This window comes from Plecotus auritus (assembly GCF_963455305.1).
Source record: "Plecotus auritus genome assembly, chromosome: 4".
Taxonomy (NCBI): Eukaryota; Metazoa; Chordata; class Mammalia; order Chiroptera; family Vespertilionidae; genus Plecotus; species Plecotus auritus.
In genome coordinates this window covers 164,370,260-164,389,590 of record NC_137775.1, presented here as the reverse complement: position 1 = coordinate 164,389,590, position 19,331 = coordinate 164,370,260, and the positions used below count along the sequence as shown (strand labels likewise).

The following is a 19,331-nucleotide window of genomic DNA, read 5'->3' as shown; positions in this document are numbered from 1 at the left end:
CAAAACTCAACTTACAAAATTCATTAACAGAAAAATGTCAAAGATACAGCCATCACCAATTCAGGTTATGCAATTAGATACTATGAGTACAGTAAGAAATCAGTGGGGGCTGTATTTGGGAGCGAAGATATCTAAAACACACTAATCTGTGTAGTACCCTGGACAGCGGCGCTGAAGAACAGACTTGGGTTAAAACCACATCACTTGCAGAGGGTTCTCAGCTAGCCTATCCACAGGCAAGCTCCCTGCAAACAAATGTAAAATGACGTTGACATAGAAAATACGAAAAGAGATCCAAACTTTCTGGCAATCTTCCTCCCTAAAAGTCCACAGGCTTTTGAAATACCAGCTTCAAATGCTGCAAGCTAAGGCTAGAAATAAGGTCCAAATAAGGATATGGTAATGTTGCCTCCCTAGGAATTCCACAGCACAAGTAGCAAATAAATGTACTTGGTACCACAAACAAACAAACAACAACAAAAAACAACCCTGAAGATTACAAAAATTACTAAGATTGGAAAACATCAGATATGGAGCTAAACTAAAAATTGAAAGAGACTGCAATGAATGAGCACTTTACCTTAAATGTATACATGCCAATAACATGTAACTACATGCTGAAGTTATCCATATATCACCTAAATGACTGATTTAAAGGTAAAGACATTTGGGTTTTAGTTACAACTCTGCTAATAACCTTGGACAATTCACTTCGTTTCTCCATGCCTAGTTTTTGTCACCTACAAAGACACACACACACACACACACACACACTCAAAATGACAGTGAAACATATATCCAAAGTTATAAGAATGCCAAAGGAAAAATATGATTTCATTTATAAGTATCTCATAAGTGTACATTTCACAAATGTGATGAACCTGTAAAAAAAAAAAAAGTACAATCTGTGTATGTATATAAAAGGTCAAATGTCATTTCTTCCTGGAGAACTGAGCAATTATATCACAGAGAGCAGGCAAACTCGTATAATTTCAGAGAACTGACATGTAACACTTGACACGGTAAGTAAATTAGAATAAGGAAAGGGATAAAACCAAGAAAGGCAGAAAAAGAAGCACGGCACCTAAAGTAGAATTCAATCCAAAACAAATGCCCACCACTATATGCCTATAAAATACCCTCTCCTTTCACACAACTTAGTGGCTCCTGTGTGAAAACATAAATCTAATCTCAAACTCCACTCTGTTTAGAATCCCGAGCACCTTTTTATCCCACTGCACTTGTAGCTATAAGCCGGTTTCTCCTAATCGTCTCCAAAGGCTTCCTCGCCCTTAGTTCTGCCTGCTCGATTGGATTACACACTTGAAAACTGAGATTTATCCGTGTTACTCCATCACTATGCCCTGCAGCGCCAAGTCACACTGTAGATAATAATCACTGAACAAACTGAAATTAATTGTACAGTGAGTTATATTTTTTAAAAAGGAATATAAAAGAACAAAAGGAAAAACAACATATTCTTGTTTTGCTGGCAAATTTTTCCACAAACTCTGCATGAAAGGTTTACGTCTCCTAACTAGAAATAACAATAAATGTTAAATGATTTTAGGGATATTTTATGCATGTAAATTAGGAAAAAAACAAAGCATCTAGATTGCATATTCTTACCACAATTACTCCATAATTTTGCCATTATGTAACTGGTTTCCTAGGATTGGAGATATACAAAAAAGCCTAATTCTTCACCTAAATCAAAACCGAATTTGCAAGCCAATATATATGTATGAGGCAAAGTTTTATGCAAATAAAATAAACAAGACTTCCTACAAAAAAATTAAAAGGCAAAATCAAGGGAATAGAACAAATGAAACCCCTTATACCTATTAAAATACATCACTTTTTTAAAAGTACAATAATATTAGATACTTAAGGTAAGTACTATTTCTAAAAATTTTAAAGGACTTTATTTTTATAGTAAATTTTATATCACAAATATTAACTAAAAAACACATATTATCATCAATAGTGGTAGAAAGGTTCTGGAAAACTTAAAATTTCAAAAATAATTTATCAATAACTACAGACCATCAAATACGCCACAGTTTGCCTGCAATGGTAATCAACTACACCTAAAATAAAGAAAAAGTACATCAATGTCACCCCAGAATTAAAGCTGGAGTAAAACTATAATTAAAGTTATAAACTAAATTGTAAAGGAATAAAAACAAAAGTTCTTTTGGAAAAATAAAATAAAATCTCTTTCTCATACAATCAGGAGGAAATAATCTGCCTACTTTCAAAGCTCTATACTGTTCCCACTCAAGTCATATATTTCAATTTAACTTTTTTTTTAATTCCCACAATGTAAAAATCCTCAACACTAGGTCATACACAAAGACAGCTTTCCTCTCAGATAGTTGCTAAAGTAATAGGATGAAGATGAATAAACAATAATGATGCAAGGCAGACATAAGGAAAGCAATAGGAGGGAGATGAAGAACAATAACGATGCAAAGCAGAACAGAAAGGAGATAGAGAGGAAACAAAGGGCATCAAGGGATAGTGAGTTCATATCTGATGTAAGGCTGGCATTTAGAGAATATGAGAATAGGCAAAATTTCAAATTTGAGAAATTCTGGGGATAAGGTTATAAATATAAAGCAAAGCATATGTAAAATCAGTGTAGTAAGAAAGCATACAACAAGTTAAGCAACAGAAGGTGGCTTCCACAGGGTAGAAAAATGTCCTGGGGAGAATGTGCATGTATACCAAGAGGCAATAAAATGCAACAATTAAGAGTTTTAAAAAATAAAATATATTTTAATATATACTAGAACCATATTTTTCCCTTAATAAAAATAAAATATATTCAACACATATATCACTGTGCCAAGTGCTATATAAAAAAAAAAGCATAAATATTCAGTATTTTCTTAGCATAATAAACTAAGCAGGATTATTTTAGGAAAGTGGTAGAAACAAAGAAGTTATTCGATATTTTAGAGTCTGTCTTTTCTAGCAGTTACAATACACTACAAGGTTGCATATATTACCTAGCCTATTTTTCTATTTATATCATCTTTGAGATAAAGCTACATGAACATACATATAAAAAATATACATCATTAATATAACTATGAAAAATAAAGAAAAACAATCAGAAATTTAAGTCAACATTTTAGCCCAGCCATTATTCCTCTCAACATAACAACAAAAGGTTTTATAAGAACTGAGGATTCAAATCTACAAAACAAGTGGAGCCCTCACGTGTAAGGTGTTAAAAACATTTCCAGTGTATTTATGGTTTCTAAGGAAGTAGGCTATAACTTTACAAAACAATTTCTCACTTAAGGATTCACCTCTTTAAGGGACCATATTCAAGTTTAGGAGGGAAAAAGAAAAAATTACAAATTTTGCATTTAACCACTACTTTCAAATTATACAAAATACCACATTAATTAGAAATACAAACCCAAATTCAGGACTTTCAATTCTATTCACTTTCATATGTGTAAAACGTTATAAACAACTTAATGGTTCTCCTTACCTTATTAAATAAAATACTCTCTTTTATTTTGAAAAACAATTTAGCCTAATTTTTAAGCCCACAGAACAGCTTGGAAGCTTATAATCCTCAGCAGTAGGTTTTTATTCAAACTAAAAGATGAATACAAAATCTTCATTTCACAGATCAGGTTTCAAAACACCACAGAAAAATTACAAAGTGAAATATGAAGTGCAAACCAACTTCAGTTTCTGCACTTAGCTTGTTAGACCACAGTTACATCACATACCTGAATGGCAGGACGCACTGTGCAGGGAGTGTAGGGGGGAAAGGGGAGAACTTTTACACTTGAATAGTATGAATTTGGGTTTCCCAAGATACATCTTATCAAAGGCTATTTTTTAATTGTTTATATTGTTCATCAGTCAACATAAGAAAGTTATTCTGTTATAATAAATTCTAAAAATGGAAATCATAGTCTCGTGTTAATATCACATTAGAGCTCTAATTGAGAGCAAAAGAATAGTTTAGCTACCAGAACCTAAAAAGAAAGACAAACGCATAAATTTTCAATATTCAGTCAGCATTATAAAAATCATAACTCACTGAACAAAAATGGGTTTTCCGTTTCCAAATGAAATAGGATTCAAGATCACAGATACCCTAAAACCATACATATATCATATAAATTTGTAATGAATTGCCAGATGTCTGATTATGTGGGGAAATGGCATATTTTCTTAAAGTCCCACTAGAACGACAATAATAATCCATCAAAGCAGCGGTTCATCAGTTTGTATTTGTGTGTTTTAAATAAAACATAGCTTTTAGAGCCTAGCCCGTTTTTCTTCAGTCTTTCAGTGCCCTCTAGTGGAATACTGGTGAGGTTACAATTTGAAAGGAGATTTCAGCAAAATGACTTAGTTTTTTATAAAAGGTTATAAAAGTAAACAGCATTGTTTTAATCCTACTTTGTAACATAATTAATATATTATGTTATATTATAATATATTAATAAAATAATATATTTTAATCACTTTCTATGCAATAATGGCATTCTAAATATACACAAATTGGTTTTTAGAGATATTTCTTTAACATATCTTTAAAAGATATTGATATAGATCATGAAATAAAATTGATTTTATTCATAGAATTGTACTGAGTTATTAATATGCACAGAAAATTGGAAAGCAAAACTTTCATATTTGATACTCTGCCAAATATTTTTATTTACTTCTCTTATTCAATAATTATATTTTAACAAGTATTTCCTAAATTTATTCATATGAAAATAAAAACATTAAACACAATAGATTTAGAGATAAGCAATTTTTTAAAGCGATAAATTTTCTCAGCTTCTGTGAACAACAGCAAGCTATTTGCCACATCCTGTCTATCTAGAGTTAATACTGAAGAAAAGAGACATTACAAATTGAGAGAAAAATCCACTGTACAACTCTTAATTTTGTTTTTCATTCAGATTTCAAATGTCTTTTCAGAGCCCCTCTAAAAGAAGAACTACTATCTGCCCAGCTGTATGCCTCAGTGCTTGAGTGCTGACCTAGGAACCTGGAGGTCACAGTTCAATTCCCCTTCAGGGCACATGCCAGGGTTGCAGACTAGATCCCCAGTAGGAGGTGTGTGAGAGGCAGCTGATTGATGGATGATTCTCTCTCATCATTTTTGTTTCTATGTCTTTCTCCCTCTCCCTTCCTCTCTGAAATCAATAAAAATATTTTTTTCTTAAAAAAAAAAAAAAAGAATTGCTCTCTATTCTGAGAAAAGACATCACAGAAGCTTCAATCCGTGTCCAAAAACCTCAGTGCTTCCAATTCCTTCACATTCCACATCCAATAAAGTCCTCACTCCTAAATTCTGCTTTTTAAATGTCTCTCAAATTTAATGCTTCTCTTTTTCTAAACCTGATGTTCTCGCCTTCTTTTTAATCAGTACCCTAGTGTCCAGGATTTCCACTAAAAAATTCACCTATACACCAGTTATCCTTCCAAAATAAATTAATTGCCAACTCTAGAAGATCCTGCATTAACTTCTACCTACTCAAATCCTCCCCTGCCTGTGCTCCCACAGTGCATACTCTAGTACAGACCTTAACTGCTCTTCCACTATTCTGAAATTACCTATTTCTGCTTGTTTCTCCCACACAGACTGAAGTAGGAACAGTCTTATACCTCTTTGCATCTTCAAAACTTAGGGACCCTGGCTCAATAAATGATTGCCAAGTGCACTGTGTGAATCATCTTTTATGATTTTCTATAAAAGAAGGGTTAAAATACCAAAGCTTCTGAAAGCAAGAGGAGTCTAATCTCATTAGTGGTTTAAAACAACACAGCTAAATATTGTTAGCCATGAGTGCCTAAGACAAACTCGAAATGATTTTGCAGAGGCATGGTTAAAGTCCCTGGGTACCATCTGCAGAAGATACCGGTTTTAAATGACATGTAATCCTAAATTAAAAGCTTCTATCACTAAAAGCTAAAAAAGTCCCCTAGTCATAAACTTTAATACTAATCTTGTCTATTACAGATACCAATATACTCATCTTCTAAAAAACTGCTTAGTGCATTCTTTTGTATATGTATTTTTATATATCTCTCATACAAATATTACAATATAGAAAATATCAGAGCTAAAAAAAGCTCTTGGAAATCATAATCACATCTTTTCACAGATGAGGAAACTGAGTCAGAAAGCAATTAAAATGACTTCCCTTTTAATAAACTGAATGTTTAACTCACTATTTGATTCTAGTTCTCTTGGCTCTTAATTCAGCACACTTTGCTTATATCATGGTAAAGTACTGAAAACAAAGCTCCGTAATTATAATTAGTGTGTGATTTTAGGATTCTTTTTATAGATACTAAGAAGGCAAATCCATTTATCTTACTTCACAGAAGTATTTTAAATGCTAAGAAACACATTCTGCCCAAACTCCTAGAATGCTATAAAATAGAAACACTACAGAGTAGGCAGGTATTAAGTAGTTGTGGGATGGATTAGGCATACAAACAAAAACACTTTATTTTACTTAGACAAATATATTTCAAGTTTTAACTGCAACAGATATTTCTTTTGTCCCCCTGCCTTATATTTTTCTTAAATGAAAAAAATCAAAGACATAGCTAATAGTAAACATAGCTTGAATCCTATTTGTATTTATAAGTTAGTGAAATCAAGGCCTTAAGCAAACCTTATCTTTAAAGAATAATATCAAAAAGAAGTATTTCAGTAAAAATGCATAAAATAATGTTAATATTAGTACTCTTTTTCACATTGATGATATGTAACCATTATGGAAGTACTATGGAAAGTATTTAAAGTTTAGATGTAGATTTTAAAAGTTCTAAATAGTGATGTTTTATTTTTTAATCAGTATTTAACAAATAATACTCTCAAATATAGTACTAATAAATTCTCTAACTGCTAACCATGTAGCTATTATAATTATTATATATTCTAATAAATTTGTTCATAATTCTTATAACCAAATAAGTAGAAACCTTACACATAATTCAAAAAGTATAAATTTCTTTAAATGATTGACAAATTTAGTCAGTAAATACTATATCAATTAATTTCTTAAACCCTTACCATTGCATGAAAATCCCATTAATTTGAAATAACTTCCTTTTTTAAGAGTACTTCACCTTAATCCATTCTCATTATTAATTCTTTGGTCAATGGTTCCTAAACTTAGCTCCACATCTGAATCACCAAGGATCCTTAAACATTACTGACACCAAGCTCCACCCAGACTGTGAACTAACTGGAATGGGGCACCTGGCTCCACCCCAGACACTGTGAATTAACTGGAAAGGGGAATGGCCTGGGTGCTGCTAATTCTAATGTGCAGCAATTTGGACACCACTGACCTTGGCGCCGAACTATTTAAGCTACAATTTTTGAAGTCTGTCATAAAGTTTCCTTTCCTAAAGCAACTTCTGTAAGCAATCCTAATTTTTTTTAACTTTTCTATATTATTCTCTCCACCAAGTTCCAAATTTTCAGTATATGGATTATTTGACTCACATCTCCTCTTAAAATGGGATAGAGTGTCATTATGTCTATAAAATGCAGAAACTGTACCTCATGATTTCTAATGTTTCTTCCTACTTAAAATTTATAGTTCTCAAAAAAAAATACCCAATCAATCGTACTTTCTGGATTACCAAGCACACCTAATGCCCTTCTTCAGTTTTCCTTCTAGCTTCCTTTTTCCAGTGAGTTCAACCACAGGAAATTTGCCAATTAGACCATTTTTAACCTAAACAGCCATTTCATATGATCCATCCTAATATCTTCCTCCTACTTATCCTTTATACTAGAAACTTTAATGTAATACAACCCAAGCTAAACTATTTCTTTCTGGAAAACCCCACTGAAATCAAAATTCCTTGTTACAACTTAGACATTATGACAAGAAAAGGAAATAGAAATGGATCCATTCCTAAAGACCAAGAATGCCTTTTTTATGTTCTACCTATACTTGAGTGAGGTTGAGCTATTAAATTAAGTTAATGTTTAAGTTCCTCTAGCCCTGGCCATATAACTCAGTTGGTTAGAGCATCATTCCGATATGCCAAGGTTGCAGGTTTGATCCCTGATCAGGGTACATACATGAATGCATAAATAAGTGGAATAACAAATCGATGTCTCTCTCTCTCTCAAAATAATCAATACATTTTTTTAAAATTAAAAGTCTCTCTATATAAGTATTTATACATTGACTACTTAAAAAGCATAAACTGTTTTTCTTGTTACTTCTTGCACTAGAATATCAGGGGAACTCAAGCTAAGATAATGTTCTATTTTCTTACTGAAGTATTACTGATAATACATTATATTCCTTTCAGATATACAACATAATAACTTGATATCTGTACATACTGTGAAATGATCATCACAATGAGCCTAATTAACAAACATCACCATACATAGTTACAGAATTTTTTTCTTGCTGTACTATAGGTACCATGCTATACATTACATCCCCTTAACTTATTTATTTTATAGTTGGAAGTTTGTACTTCACCTGTATCCCATTTCGCCCACCTTCTGTTCTCCACCTCTGTCAACCACCATCCGTTTCTGTATATATGAGCTTGTGTGTGTGTTTTGTTGTTCTTGTTATATTCCACATAAAAGTGAGATCATATAGCATTTGTCTTTCTCTGTATGACTTATTTCACTTAGCACAATGCCCTTGAGGCCTAGCCATGTTGTCCCAAATGGCAAGGTTTCATTCTTTTTTATGGCTGAATAATGTTCCATTGTGTATAGTTTTTAATCTGCTCATCCATCCATGGATACTTAGATTGTTTCCATACGTTGGCTATTGTAAAATACTATAATGAACGTGGGAATGTACTGTTTTCATTTCCTTCAGATAAAAACCTAGAAGTGGAATTGCTGGATCATATGGTAGACCTCTTTTTAATTTTTGAAGAACCACCATAATGTTTTTTAACAGTGGCTGCACCAAGTTACATTCCAACCAATAGTGCACAAGGTTTCCTGTTCTCCACATCCTCACCAACACTTGTTATTCCTTGTGTTTTTGTTAACAGCCATTATAACAGGTATAAATTATTATTAAGTTAAAAAAATACTTACCTAAGCTTCACTGCTAAGTAGCTTGCATTTTAAACCTAAATATACTATATTGTAAGCATTTTCTGTGCAATACATTTTACTGTTTAAAACCCAAGCTCCAAAATATTGTGCAATACCATTTTTTAAAACAAAAAAAGAGGGTTTCTCCTACCCTGACTACTTCATGCAAAATAACCCCCACCTTCATGAAATGTATCTCATCACCCAATTTTCTTCATAGAATTTGTCATAATTTGCAATCTCCGTGTTTACTGTCTGTTTTCCCTCTACTTGAACCTAAGTAAGCTCTCTGACAACAGAAGACTTTTGTTTTCTGGAAAAGACTGCTTGCCATGGCCAGTCCCTAGGGAATAGAGCACATAGTAAATGCTCAACTAATTTACTGAATATGCACAGGGAAAACACCAGAAGGCGATGTTAACCTTGACTGTTAACATTGGTGACTTCGTTTTTGGTATTTTTTCTGATTACCATGTTCTCTGTTCACACTACATATTAATTTTTTATTAAATAAAAATGTTATTTTAAAATAGTCATTTCAAATTAATATTTTATATTTTGTTGCAGTGCTATTAATAATTTCAAACTTTAAAGATCTCTTTTAAGCCAATAAAGTTCAGATCACCAAGAACCAGAATATTAATTTTAAAGCAATTATATAAAAATAAATTTTTTTACATGTATATCATCACTAATCATCAGGGAAATGCAAATCAAAACCATAAACAAAGAGCACTTCACACTTGTTAGAATGGCTATTATAAAAAAGACAAAAGATAAATGTTGGCAGGGTGTGAAGAAAAGGGAACACTGTTGGTGGGATTACAAACTGGTGCAGCCACCATGGAAAACAGTATAGAGGTTCCTCAAAAAATTAGAAATGCAATACCATACTACCAATCAATGCCATTTCTGGGTATATAATTAAAAAAATAAATAAAAACAGGGTCTTGAAGAGATAACTGCAATCCCATTTTCCAGCATTATTCACAATAGCCAAGATAGGGAAATAACCTAAGTATAAGTCAATGGACGAATGGATTAAAATATGTTACACAGACACACACACACACACACACACACACACACACACAGAGAGAGAGAGAGAGAGAGAGAGAGAGAGAGAGAGAGAGAGAGAAATAGTAAAATTCAGCCATGAGAAAGAAAAAAATCCTGCCATTTGACATATGGATGGAGAATGCACTATGCTAAGTGAAATAAGTCAGACAGAGAAAGATAAATACAGTATCATAACACTTATGTGTGGAATCTAAAAAAGCAAAACTCATAGAAACAGTCCAGAATAGTGGGTGCCAGGAACTTCGGGGTGGAGGAAATGAGATGTTGGTCAAAGAATACAGACTTCCAGTTATAAGATAAATAAATTCAGGGAATTCATTAAAATTTAAAATAAATTTCCTATATCTAATAAAAGAGTAATATGCAAATTGACTATCACTCCAACACATAAGATGGCCGCCCCCATGTGGACACAAGTTGGCCGCCATAAGATGGCCAGCAGGGGAGGGTAGTTGGGAGGAACCAGGCCTGCAGGGGAAAGCAGTTGGGGGCGGGACCAGGCCTGCAGGGGAGGGCAGTTAGGGGTGACCAGGCCTGCAGGGGAGGGCAGTTAGGGGCAAACAGGCTGGCAGGGGAGCAGTTAGGCATCAATCAGGCTGCCAGGGGAGTGGTTAGGGGGTGATCAGGCTGGCAGGCAGAAGCGGTTAGGGGCAATCAGGAAGGCAGGCAGGCAAGCAGTTGGGAGCCAGGAGTCCTGGATTGTGAAAGGGATGTCCGACTGCCCGTTTAGGCCTGATCCTACCAGGATCCTACCAGGATCAGGCCTAAACGGGCAGTGGGACTTCCCTCGAGGGGTCCCAGATTGGAGAGGGTGCAGGCTGGGCTGAGGGACACCCCCCCATGCACAAATTTCATGCATTGGGCCTCTAGTATATATATATATATATATATGACTGCTTATAAGGTAACATCTAAGTTATGAAAAATACTCAACATTCAAGTTATACCAAGCTATTGAGAGGAGCAGAGTTTACCACTCTAAAACATGCCTTTTTGGGATACTGATTATTTTAAGCTTGTTATTTTTAAAAAAATGAAAGAGTCACAAAGACACTTGGACCTTCCCCCTAACTGCCTAAAACAGTGGTTGGCAAACTGCGGCTCGCGAGCCACATGCGGCTCTTTGGCCCCTTGAATGTGGCTCTTACACAAAATACCTTGGCCTGGGTGAGTCTATTTTGAAGAAGTGGCATTAGAAGAAGTTTAAGTTTAATAAATTTGGCTCTCAAAAGAAATTTCAATCGTTGTACTGTTGATATTTGGCTCTGTTGACTAATGAGTTTGCCGACCGTAGCCTAAAGAATTAAATAGAGGACCTGCTTAAGGAAGGGAGCTATCATTACAGATGACCAAGTTTAATATGAACTAAGTGTGATACACAGGGAGGAACCAGCAAGATCCATTTGACCACAGTCTTCCCTGTGTCCCATTGTTAAACATGCCCAGCAAACATTTGTTTACCAAACATTTGCTTTTCTATCCAAAATGAATTACCTTCCTGCCCTTTGATGTCCTAAACCACTACTCCCCCTTTCTCCTTAGCTCAAGATGTCATGTAAGCTTCAACTGCCCCATGTGTCCTCTAGTCCCATATTCTTATGGAACATCCTATCTAATAAAAGAGTAATATGCAAATTGACCGTCACTCCAAGACACAAGATGGCCGTCCCCATGTGATCAAAGATGGCTGCCCCCATGTGGACATAAGATGGCCGCCACAAGATGGCCTGCAGGGGAGGGCAGTTGTGAGCAGTTGGGGGTGACCAGGCTGGCAGAGGAGGGCAGTTGGGAAAGACCAGGCCAGCAAGGAAGGGCAGTTGGGGGGGACCCAGGCTTGCAGGGGAGGACAGTTGGGGGGACCAGGCCTGCAGGGGAGGGCAGTTGTAGGCGATCAGGCCAGCAGGGAGGGCAGTTAGGGGTGACCGGGCCAGCAGAGGAGGGCAGTTGGGGGAGACCAGGCCAGCAGGGGAGGGCAGATGGGGAAGACCAGGCCAGCAGGGAGGGCAGTTAGGGGTGACCAAGCCAGCAGAGGAGGGCAGGTGGGGGAGACCAATCCAGCAGAAGAGGGCAGCTCGGGGGGGGGGGGGGGCAGGCCTGCAGGGGAGGACAGTTAGGGGCAACCAGACTGGCAGGGGAAGGCAGTTAGGGGTGACCAGGTCATCAGGGGAGGGCAGTTAGGGGAAATCAGGCCGGCCGGGGAGCAGTTAGGCATCGATCAGGCTGGCAGTGGAGTGGTTAGGGGGTGATCAGGCTGGCAAGCAGAAGCAGTAAGGGGCAATCAGGCAGAGGCAGGCAAGCAGTTGGGAGCCAGCAGTCCTGGATTGTGAGAGGGATGTCCAATTGCCCGTTTAGGCCCAATCCCAACGGGCAGTTGGACATCCCTCAAGGGTTCCCAGATTGGAGAGGGTGCAGGCTGGGCTGATGGACACCCCCACCCCATGGACGAATTTTGTGCACCGGGCCTCTAGTACTTAATAAATGTTATTGTTTTCTCCTGTTAATCTGTCTCATGTCAATTTGATTAGACCAGCCAGAAGAACTGAGAGGGAAAAAGGGAAAAATTTCCCCTAGCCCATACTACGCTGTGTAGGAAATTTCTGAACATGAGTCCTCTTAACTTTTAATTTCAGAACTGACTGCCAACTGCACCTATATCAAACTTAGTCTACTAACTGGAGCTCCGCCACTCAACAACGCCAATGTTCTCAAAACTACCCAGAGTAGAAGGCAGCAGTCGGCTCACCCTGCAGCACTTGTGATGTTTCAGGAGAGAACCAACAGGCACATGAAGCGTGTAAGGCTTTCTTAGTTTAAGGCTAAACTTAAGCTTAGAGCATTAATACTGATTTTACTATTAACTTTTACAATTTAACTAACTTAGCTTCTTAGTATGTGTCAATGAGACCAATTCCCAGGCTTTACAGTTTTGACCTTGTGATCCCAGATTTGTCTCTCTACCCAGCGCCAGTCATCTGAAAAGTACACACCACTGGTCACTGAGGGGGCTAAGGGTGGGAACTCAGTAAGAAGGCCATGTAGTAAGAGCATCATAAATTCACTTCCTATTACTACTGGAAAAATATCATGGCTCATGTTTTAAAGACAACAGAAAGTTCTTAGGCAATATAGTTATGTGCTTTTTTTTTTTTTAAGAGGCTCAGTTATCAATTTTGCATTAATTATGAAATACCTAAGGCAATTTAATTCAAAGTATGTTCATAATGCATGATAATCTTTATTTCTTAGGTAAAAGAAATAAAGAGAATTATTTGTTATTGGGATTTATGGTTATCTCTTAGTTCCCAATGTTAGCACATTACAAAAAACTATTCAAAATGCCTCTTTAAGGTTTTTGTCTGAGCCATTTAGTGGAAAAAAGGTTGGCCAGAATGTTATTATATTTGGAGAGTATGTTTGGGTCTGACCTAAAATAAAGACTAGGCAGTAAATACAAAATTCACTTTGGGAGGTAAGGCACCTCAAAGAGATGGGGGATTATCCTCCTAAGCAGCTGACACTGAGGTGTGACAAGAGGCCTTCTGACTGCCAATGCCAGCCACAGAAAACAGTAGTTTCAAATACGTATGATCCACAAATTGAAAATCACAAGAGCGTAGATTCAGAAGAACAAGCTTTAATCTGTGATGGTGCCGCTATTCAAGGAGGCAGCTCCAAGTGGCAAGGGCCCAGAGAGAACCCGCAGGGATTTATTTACTTAACAATAGTTAATAAATCTCCTGAGGGGAAGCCAGCGAGCTTTCAAAAACACCTACAGAATTTATAAATCGAGCAGCTCACATGAGTATCAGTGGACTAAATTCTAAGAGATCTAAATTTGGTATAAGTTATGCTTTAGCTACTTATTCAAAACTCCTCCGTAACAAAAACATAATTAACTAAGATTTTTGGCTCAGAGTGTTACAGCACAGAAGTATATTATTTCATTTTATTTCTCCAAATTACAGCTGATAAATCAATAAGACATAGATATGTGTGTAAACATTTGTTTACCAAAACATTTGCTTTTACAAACATACACATATGTATATGTACACACACACACACACACACACACACACACACACACACACACAACTGCTTTCAGGCTAAGAATTTAATATAATAGTAAACTCTAAATTTACCAACTTCACATTTGCTGCTTAACTACAATGAATTATACTTTATCCCAATGAGTAACAGAAGCAAACCGAGCCCAAGCCTCCTGTACTATAAAATGTACCTAGCTTATTATAACACTCCCCTGACTGTGGGAAGGGAAAGCATCGGTGAATCAATTATCATCCAAAGACCATAATATTCTCTTATGGAAGCAAAAGTCAGGCTCACACATGTGGATCAATACCTTTCCAGGGACGCGGAGACTCTCAATGGCACCAAGATCACTGAGGCTCTCTGGAGGGCTTTTCAGACCCTTAAAAAAATAAGATGAGAAGAATCTGAATTGTGCAGCAGAATATAATATGATAGATTATACCTATTAAATAGAAACCACCACCTTAAAAACAGAAATTTTCTTGCTTTGAAACATATAGAACTGATGTTCTAAAAACATGCCATTTAATACATATAGTACTATTATTAAATCAAGTAAAGATGTACTTTCGGTAGTTTGAAATAACAGTATCATATGGCACCTCAAAACTAGTGGCTGAAGTATAATTTAACCATGATTTTAAAATAACTACTAAAAACACTTGAGTGACAAAAATAATTCTCTAAAAGCACTTTATTATTACCAAATTCACCTGGTAAAATGGTCAAAAATCCACAAATTTAATATATCAACAAAATGAGCAAATAAAAGATTTTAAAATAACACTAACTGCTTAATTAATATATAAGTAACTCCTTGAATTTACCTATTTCTCACCAATGCACCCAATTTATACTGCATAATTGAGACTTAAATCGTATGTCTCACTGCTTTCTACAATTTTTTACCTCTTTGGTTCCTGGTACTTTCTATATTCCCATCAACTGAGGTATTCTGAAAGTCTCATTTGTGCCAGGAAAAATGATCAAGACGGAAAGACGTTAGCAATTTAAATTTTCTTTTAAAATCTCTTTTTAAAAATAGGCTATTCAAAGCAGATACCTAAAGTCCTGAAAGTTAGTCTGCAAGCAAATTATGCTGGTACATGAATATGAGGAGACATTTATACTACAGCCTAGTTTTTGTCCTTTAGGTGCCTTATATTGGCCCTTTGATGTCCTTAGTAATCAAAATATAGGGTACATTTAGGTTGACTATTTGAGACTTAGAGCAGAACTTGCTAATTTTTAAATAGTAGAGGTGTGTTTTATATGTACCCTATTGTAAAATACTACCAGTCATGTACAATTTTTATGACAAGGTGGTCTGCCTCACACCCAAGTGTGGGAACCCCTTTCACGTCCCACATGGTTCAGGGTTCCGGTTCAGGGTTCGGGTTCTGGAGAAGGCCGCACACAAATGAAAGTGACTAGAAAAGTATTAATTTGGGAATATTGGGGGCCAGGCGGTAGCCCACCTCTAGGGGGAGGACTACCAAGTGCTCTGGCCTAGCTATTCCTTTTATTAAGATTACTAGTGGCCCAGTGCACGAAATTCATTCACATTAAAATGGTATTAATTAGAGGAAATAATTTAATATTGCTATTTGCCCTTTCTCTGTAATGGAAGTGTGAGAGATGAAAGAAAATTAGTAAAATGTATACGAAAACTTTCCTCCTGTCAGAGTCTGGGGCACACCACGGGACCCAGAGTCAAGTCCCCGCCCACCCACATGCGCCTCAAAATCGCATGAGACCCAGACCCGGCCTCCCCCACCCCTCATTGGGATAGATCCAGACCTGGCTAGTCCCACCCTTGTCAAGCCCCACCAGGCAGGGAACGTAGCCTCAGGTCCCCTGGCCCGGTGCCAGGATGGGGGGCGTGGCCTGAGGTCTCCCAGCCCAGACCCGGGTGGGGGGCATGGCCTGAGTTCCCCTGTCAAGCCCCGCCAGGCAGGGGGGCGCAGCCTCAGGTCCCCCGGCCCGGCACCGGGAGGGGGGAACAACCTCAGGTCCCCTGTCAACACCCATCGGCAGGGGGGTGCAGCCTCAGGTCCCCCCTGGGTGGGGGGCGCGGCCTGAGTTCCCCTGACCCAGCACTGGGGGTTCACCTTGAGGTCCCCTATCAAGCCCTGCCAGGCTGGGGGGGGCGCAGCCTCAGGTTCCCTGGCTCGGTGCTGGGGTAGAGGGTGTGGCCTGAGGTCCCCCGGCCTGGTGCCAGGGTGGGGGGCACCGCCTGAAGTCCCCTGTCAAGCCCCACCTGGTGGGGGACATGGCCTGAGGTCCCCTGGCCTGGCACTGGGGCCGGGGGAGCAGCCTGAGGTCCCCTAGCCCAGCACCAGGATGGGAAGCACACCTTGAGGTCCCCCGTCAAGCCCTGCTGGGTGTGGAAGGCGGCCTGAGGTCCCCTGTGAAGCCCCACAGGGGTGGGGGAGGGCATAGCCTCAGGTCCCTGCTGATGGCTTATTAAGGTTCCTTATGGCCTCAGCTGTGGGTGCAGCCATCTTTGTGATGGAGTGATGGTTAATTAGCATATTCCCTCTTTATTAGATAGGATGGGATACACCCATAGCCTTTAGGCAGGCAATTCCAATAATAGCCAATCAGAAAGAATTTACATAAGACTAACAGGTGGAGGCTGCTTCAGCTACCAATGTCTCAACTAAACAGTGAGTGATTAGCTCTGACCTTTCAGAGCATTTCAGGTTAACCAGCCTTCCGGGTTCTCGGTCCACATCTCTCTATTAGTGAGGACAATGGGAGGCTTCCGGCACCCAAGTCTTCCATTACCCCCAGAGTACTCCACCTAGCTTCTCTCTCTTTTGTCTTTCACCCTCATTCTCTCTCCTTTCTTTCTCTCTCTCTCTCTCTCTCTCTCTCTCTCTCTCTCTCTCTCTCTTCTCTCTCTCTCTCTTTTCTCTCTCTCTCTCTCTCTCTCTCTCTCTCTCTCTCTTTCTCTCTCTCACACACACACACACACACACACACACCATTTTCTGATGAAACTAAAGAAACCAATACCCCCTTTCAGAATTAACTCCTCTATGCATCTTCCTAAATCCCTTTAAAGAACACACTATTTCTGGGTATTATCCATAGATCACTTTCATCAACACCATCCAGGGAATTAAAAAAAAAAAATTACTGGGCCCTACCACAGATCTAATGAATAGCTATTTCTGATTTAGGACCAGGCACTGCACTTTAACAAGCAACCCAGGTGATTCATATAATCACTAATATTTTAGAAACCCCACCAGACATTTCTCAATAACACTTCTGCCAAAGTAGTGAATATTAAAATACATCTATTTCTCTCCCAGACTGGAGTCCCAAGAGGAGGGAGACTCCAAGTGTTATTTGCCTCTATAGCCCTGTGGCTAGCAAAGTTCCCAGAACAGAGTAAACACGTAGGTAAATTATTCAGCCAAAGTCCTTGGTCAGACTCCACTCACCAACTAATTAGAACATTATTTCCATGGGACCATGCAGTTGACTTTAAAACGAAGTTTCCAGGGAAGTTTGCTGGACTAGAAGCATACTACAGTCTTAAAATGAAAGAGGAAATAAAAAATAGGTAACTACTTTCATGTGTTTGTTTGCTCTCCTTGTCCCATTTCCCATCAACAGTCATCATGAGAGCAGGCTCCACCCTTACAACCCTTAGGACTGAGGAGCAAGCCCTCCCTGCCCCAGGCACTGTACCATGAGCTTCCGCACTCCCAAGCTCCAAAGGCCCTTCCTTTACCTCCATAACTCGATTCCTAAGCCTATTTCTTGTAGTAATTATTTCTTCTACCTGTGATTTACCAAATAAATGTTCTCTTACCATAAAAAAAGTATTAGAGAAGGCAAGGTTGGGCTATTGAACTAAATATATATATGTGTATGTGTATATGTATATGTATATATATGTATATATAACATACATGCACATATTAGCCTACATACATACACATGTATGAAAATAAAACTTCTTAATTTGAGTCAAAAATCACAACCACCCTTAAAATATCTTTTTAAAAAATATAATTGTCATGCCTTTTAAACTAACATTCTTAAAAGAATAGATTTGTTTAACCCAGTGGTCAGCAAACTGCGGCTCATAGCCACATGTGGCTCTCGAGCACGGTTTGCCGCTCTGTTGACTAATGAGTTTGCCAACCACTGGTTTAACCAATCTAACAGAAATCCTTGCAGGAATACGTCACATTTTCTCTTTGCCCAGAGCTACTCAGTAAAGAAACCAGTGCCTAAAATATAAACAAGTGACTTATTCCAATATTTTAAAAAAGGCCTTACTTCCAAATTAGTCAGCACACACAATAATTTGCCACTTATACATGGCAACTTTCCACCAAATGTACAAAATAAAAATAATAAAAGCTGTCAACCCTATGTACATATTGCAATGCAGGGGAGTGCAGTGATTCAGGGAATGGGCTCCGTGGCCCTGAATAACTTACATAACCTACCTGTTTTTTATTCCAATGTTGGTGACAATAACTCACATGCTGTTAAAAGTAGTAAAGGAGATAATATATGTGAAAGGCCAAAGCAGTGTCTGGTACATGGCAAGCATTCTGTAAGTTGTTAACCATTATTCTAAATATTGTTGTCATCAGACAGAAATACTTTTATCAAAACAAAAAAATTTATGCAAATATCTCAAAGCACAACATCTCACTCTCACTGTACTTTAGGATTATAGATCTTGAACCCTTTAATTTGCAATTTTATAAATTTCGGTTAACAAACACGAAGTCATCATTTTTATTTTATCTTCAACTCTTTGAAGCAGGAAGTGATGATTATAACTGTAGTACTCTGCCTTTATTAAATTAAAACTTTCACTATAGTCATTAACTATTATTTGATTTTCTTTCATATTTCTTTATAAATTTCCCCAATTTAAGTTTATACAGAATGCAGCACAGATAATACCTGCCTCTGCTTTCCCACCACTTCACAAAAAGTGCTGCTGTCCACTTACCGATGACCTCCATGCTGCTCAGTCCAAAGGCTGATTCTCATTTTCACTTTATGTGGCCCATCTGCAACATTTATAATCCAGCTGATCACTCCCTCCTTTTTAAAT

At 37.7% G+C, this 19,331-nt stretch overlaps 1 protein-coding gene across 1 annotated transcript in view; it reads right to left on the bottom strand.

The window, feature by feature from the left end:
* VPS50 (VPS50 subunit of EARP/GARPII complex) overlaps window positions 1-19,331 on the bottom strand; it is a 123,621-nt gene that overhangs the window by 100,002 nt on the left and 4,288 nt on the right. The window contains exon 2 of the mRNA XM_080667117.1: window positions 14,544-14,612. Coding sequence (XP_080523243.1) covers window positions 14,544-14,612 — 69 coding nt within the window. The remainder of the gene's footprint in view (window positions 1-14,543; window positions 14,613-19,331) is intronic.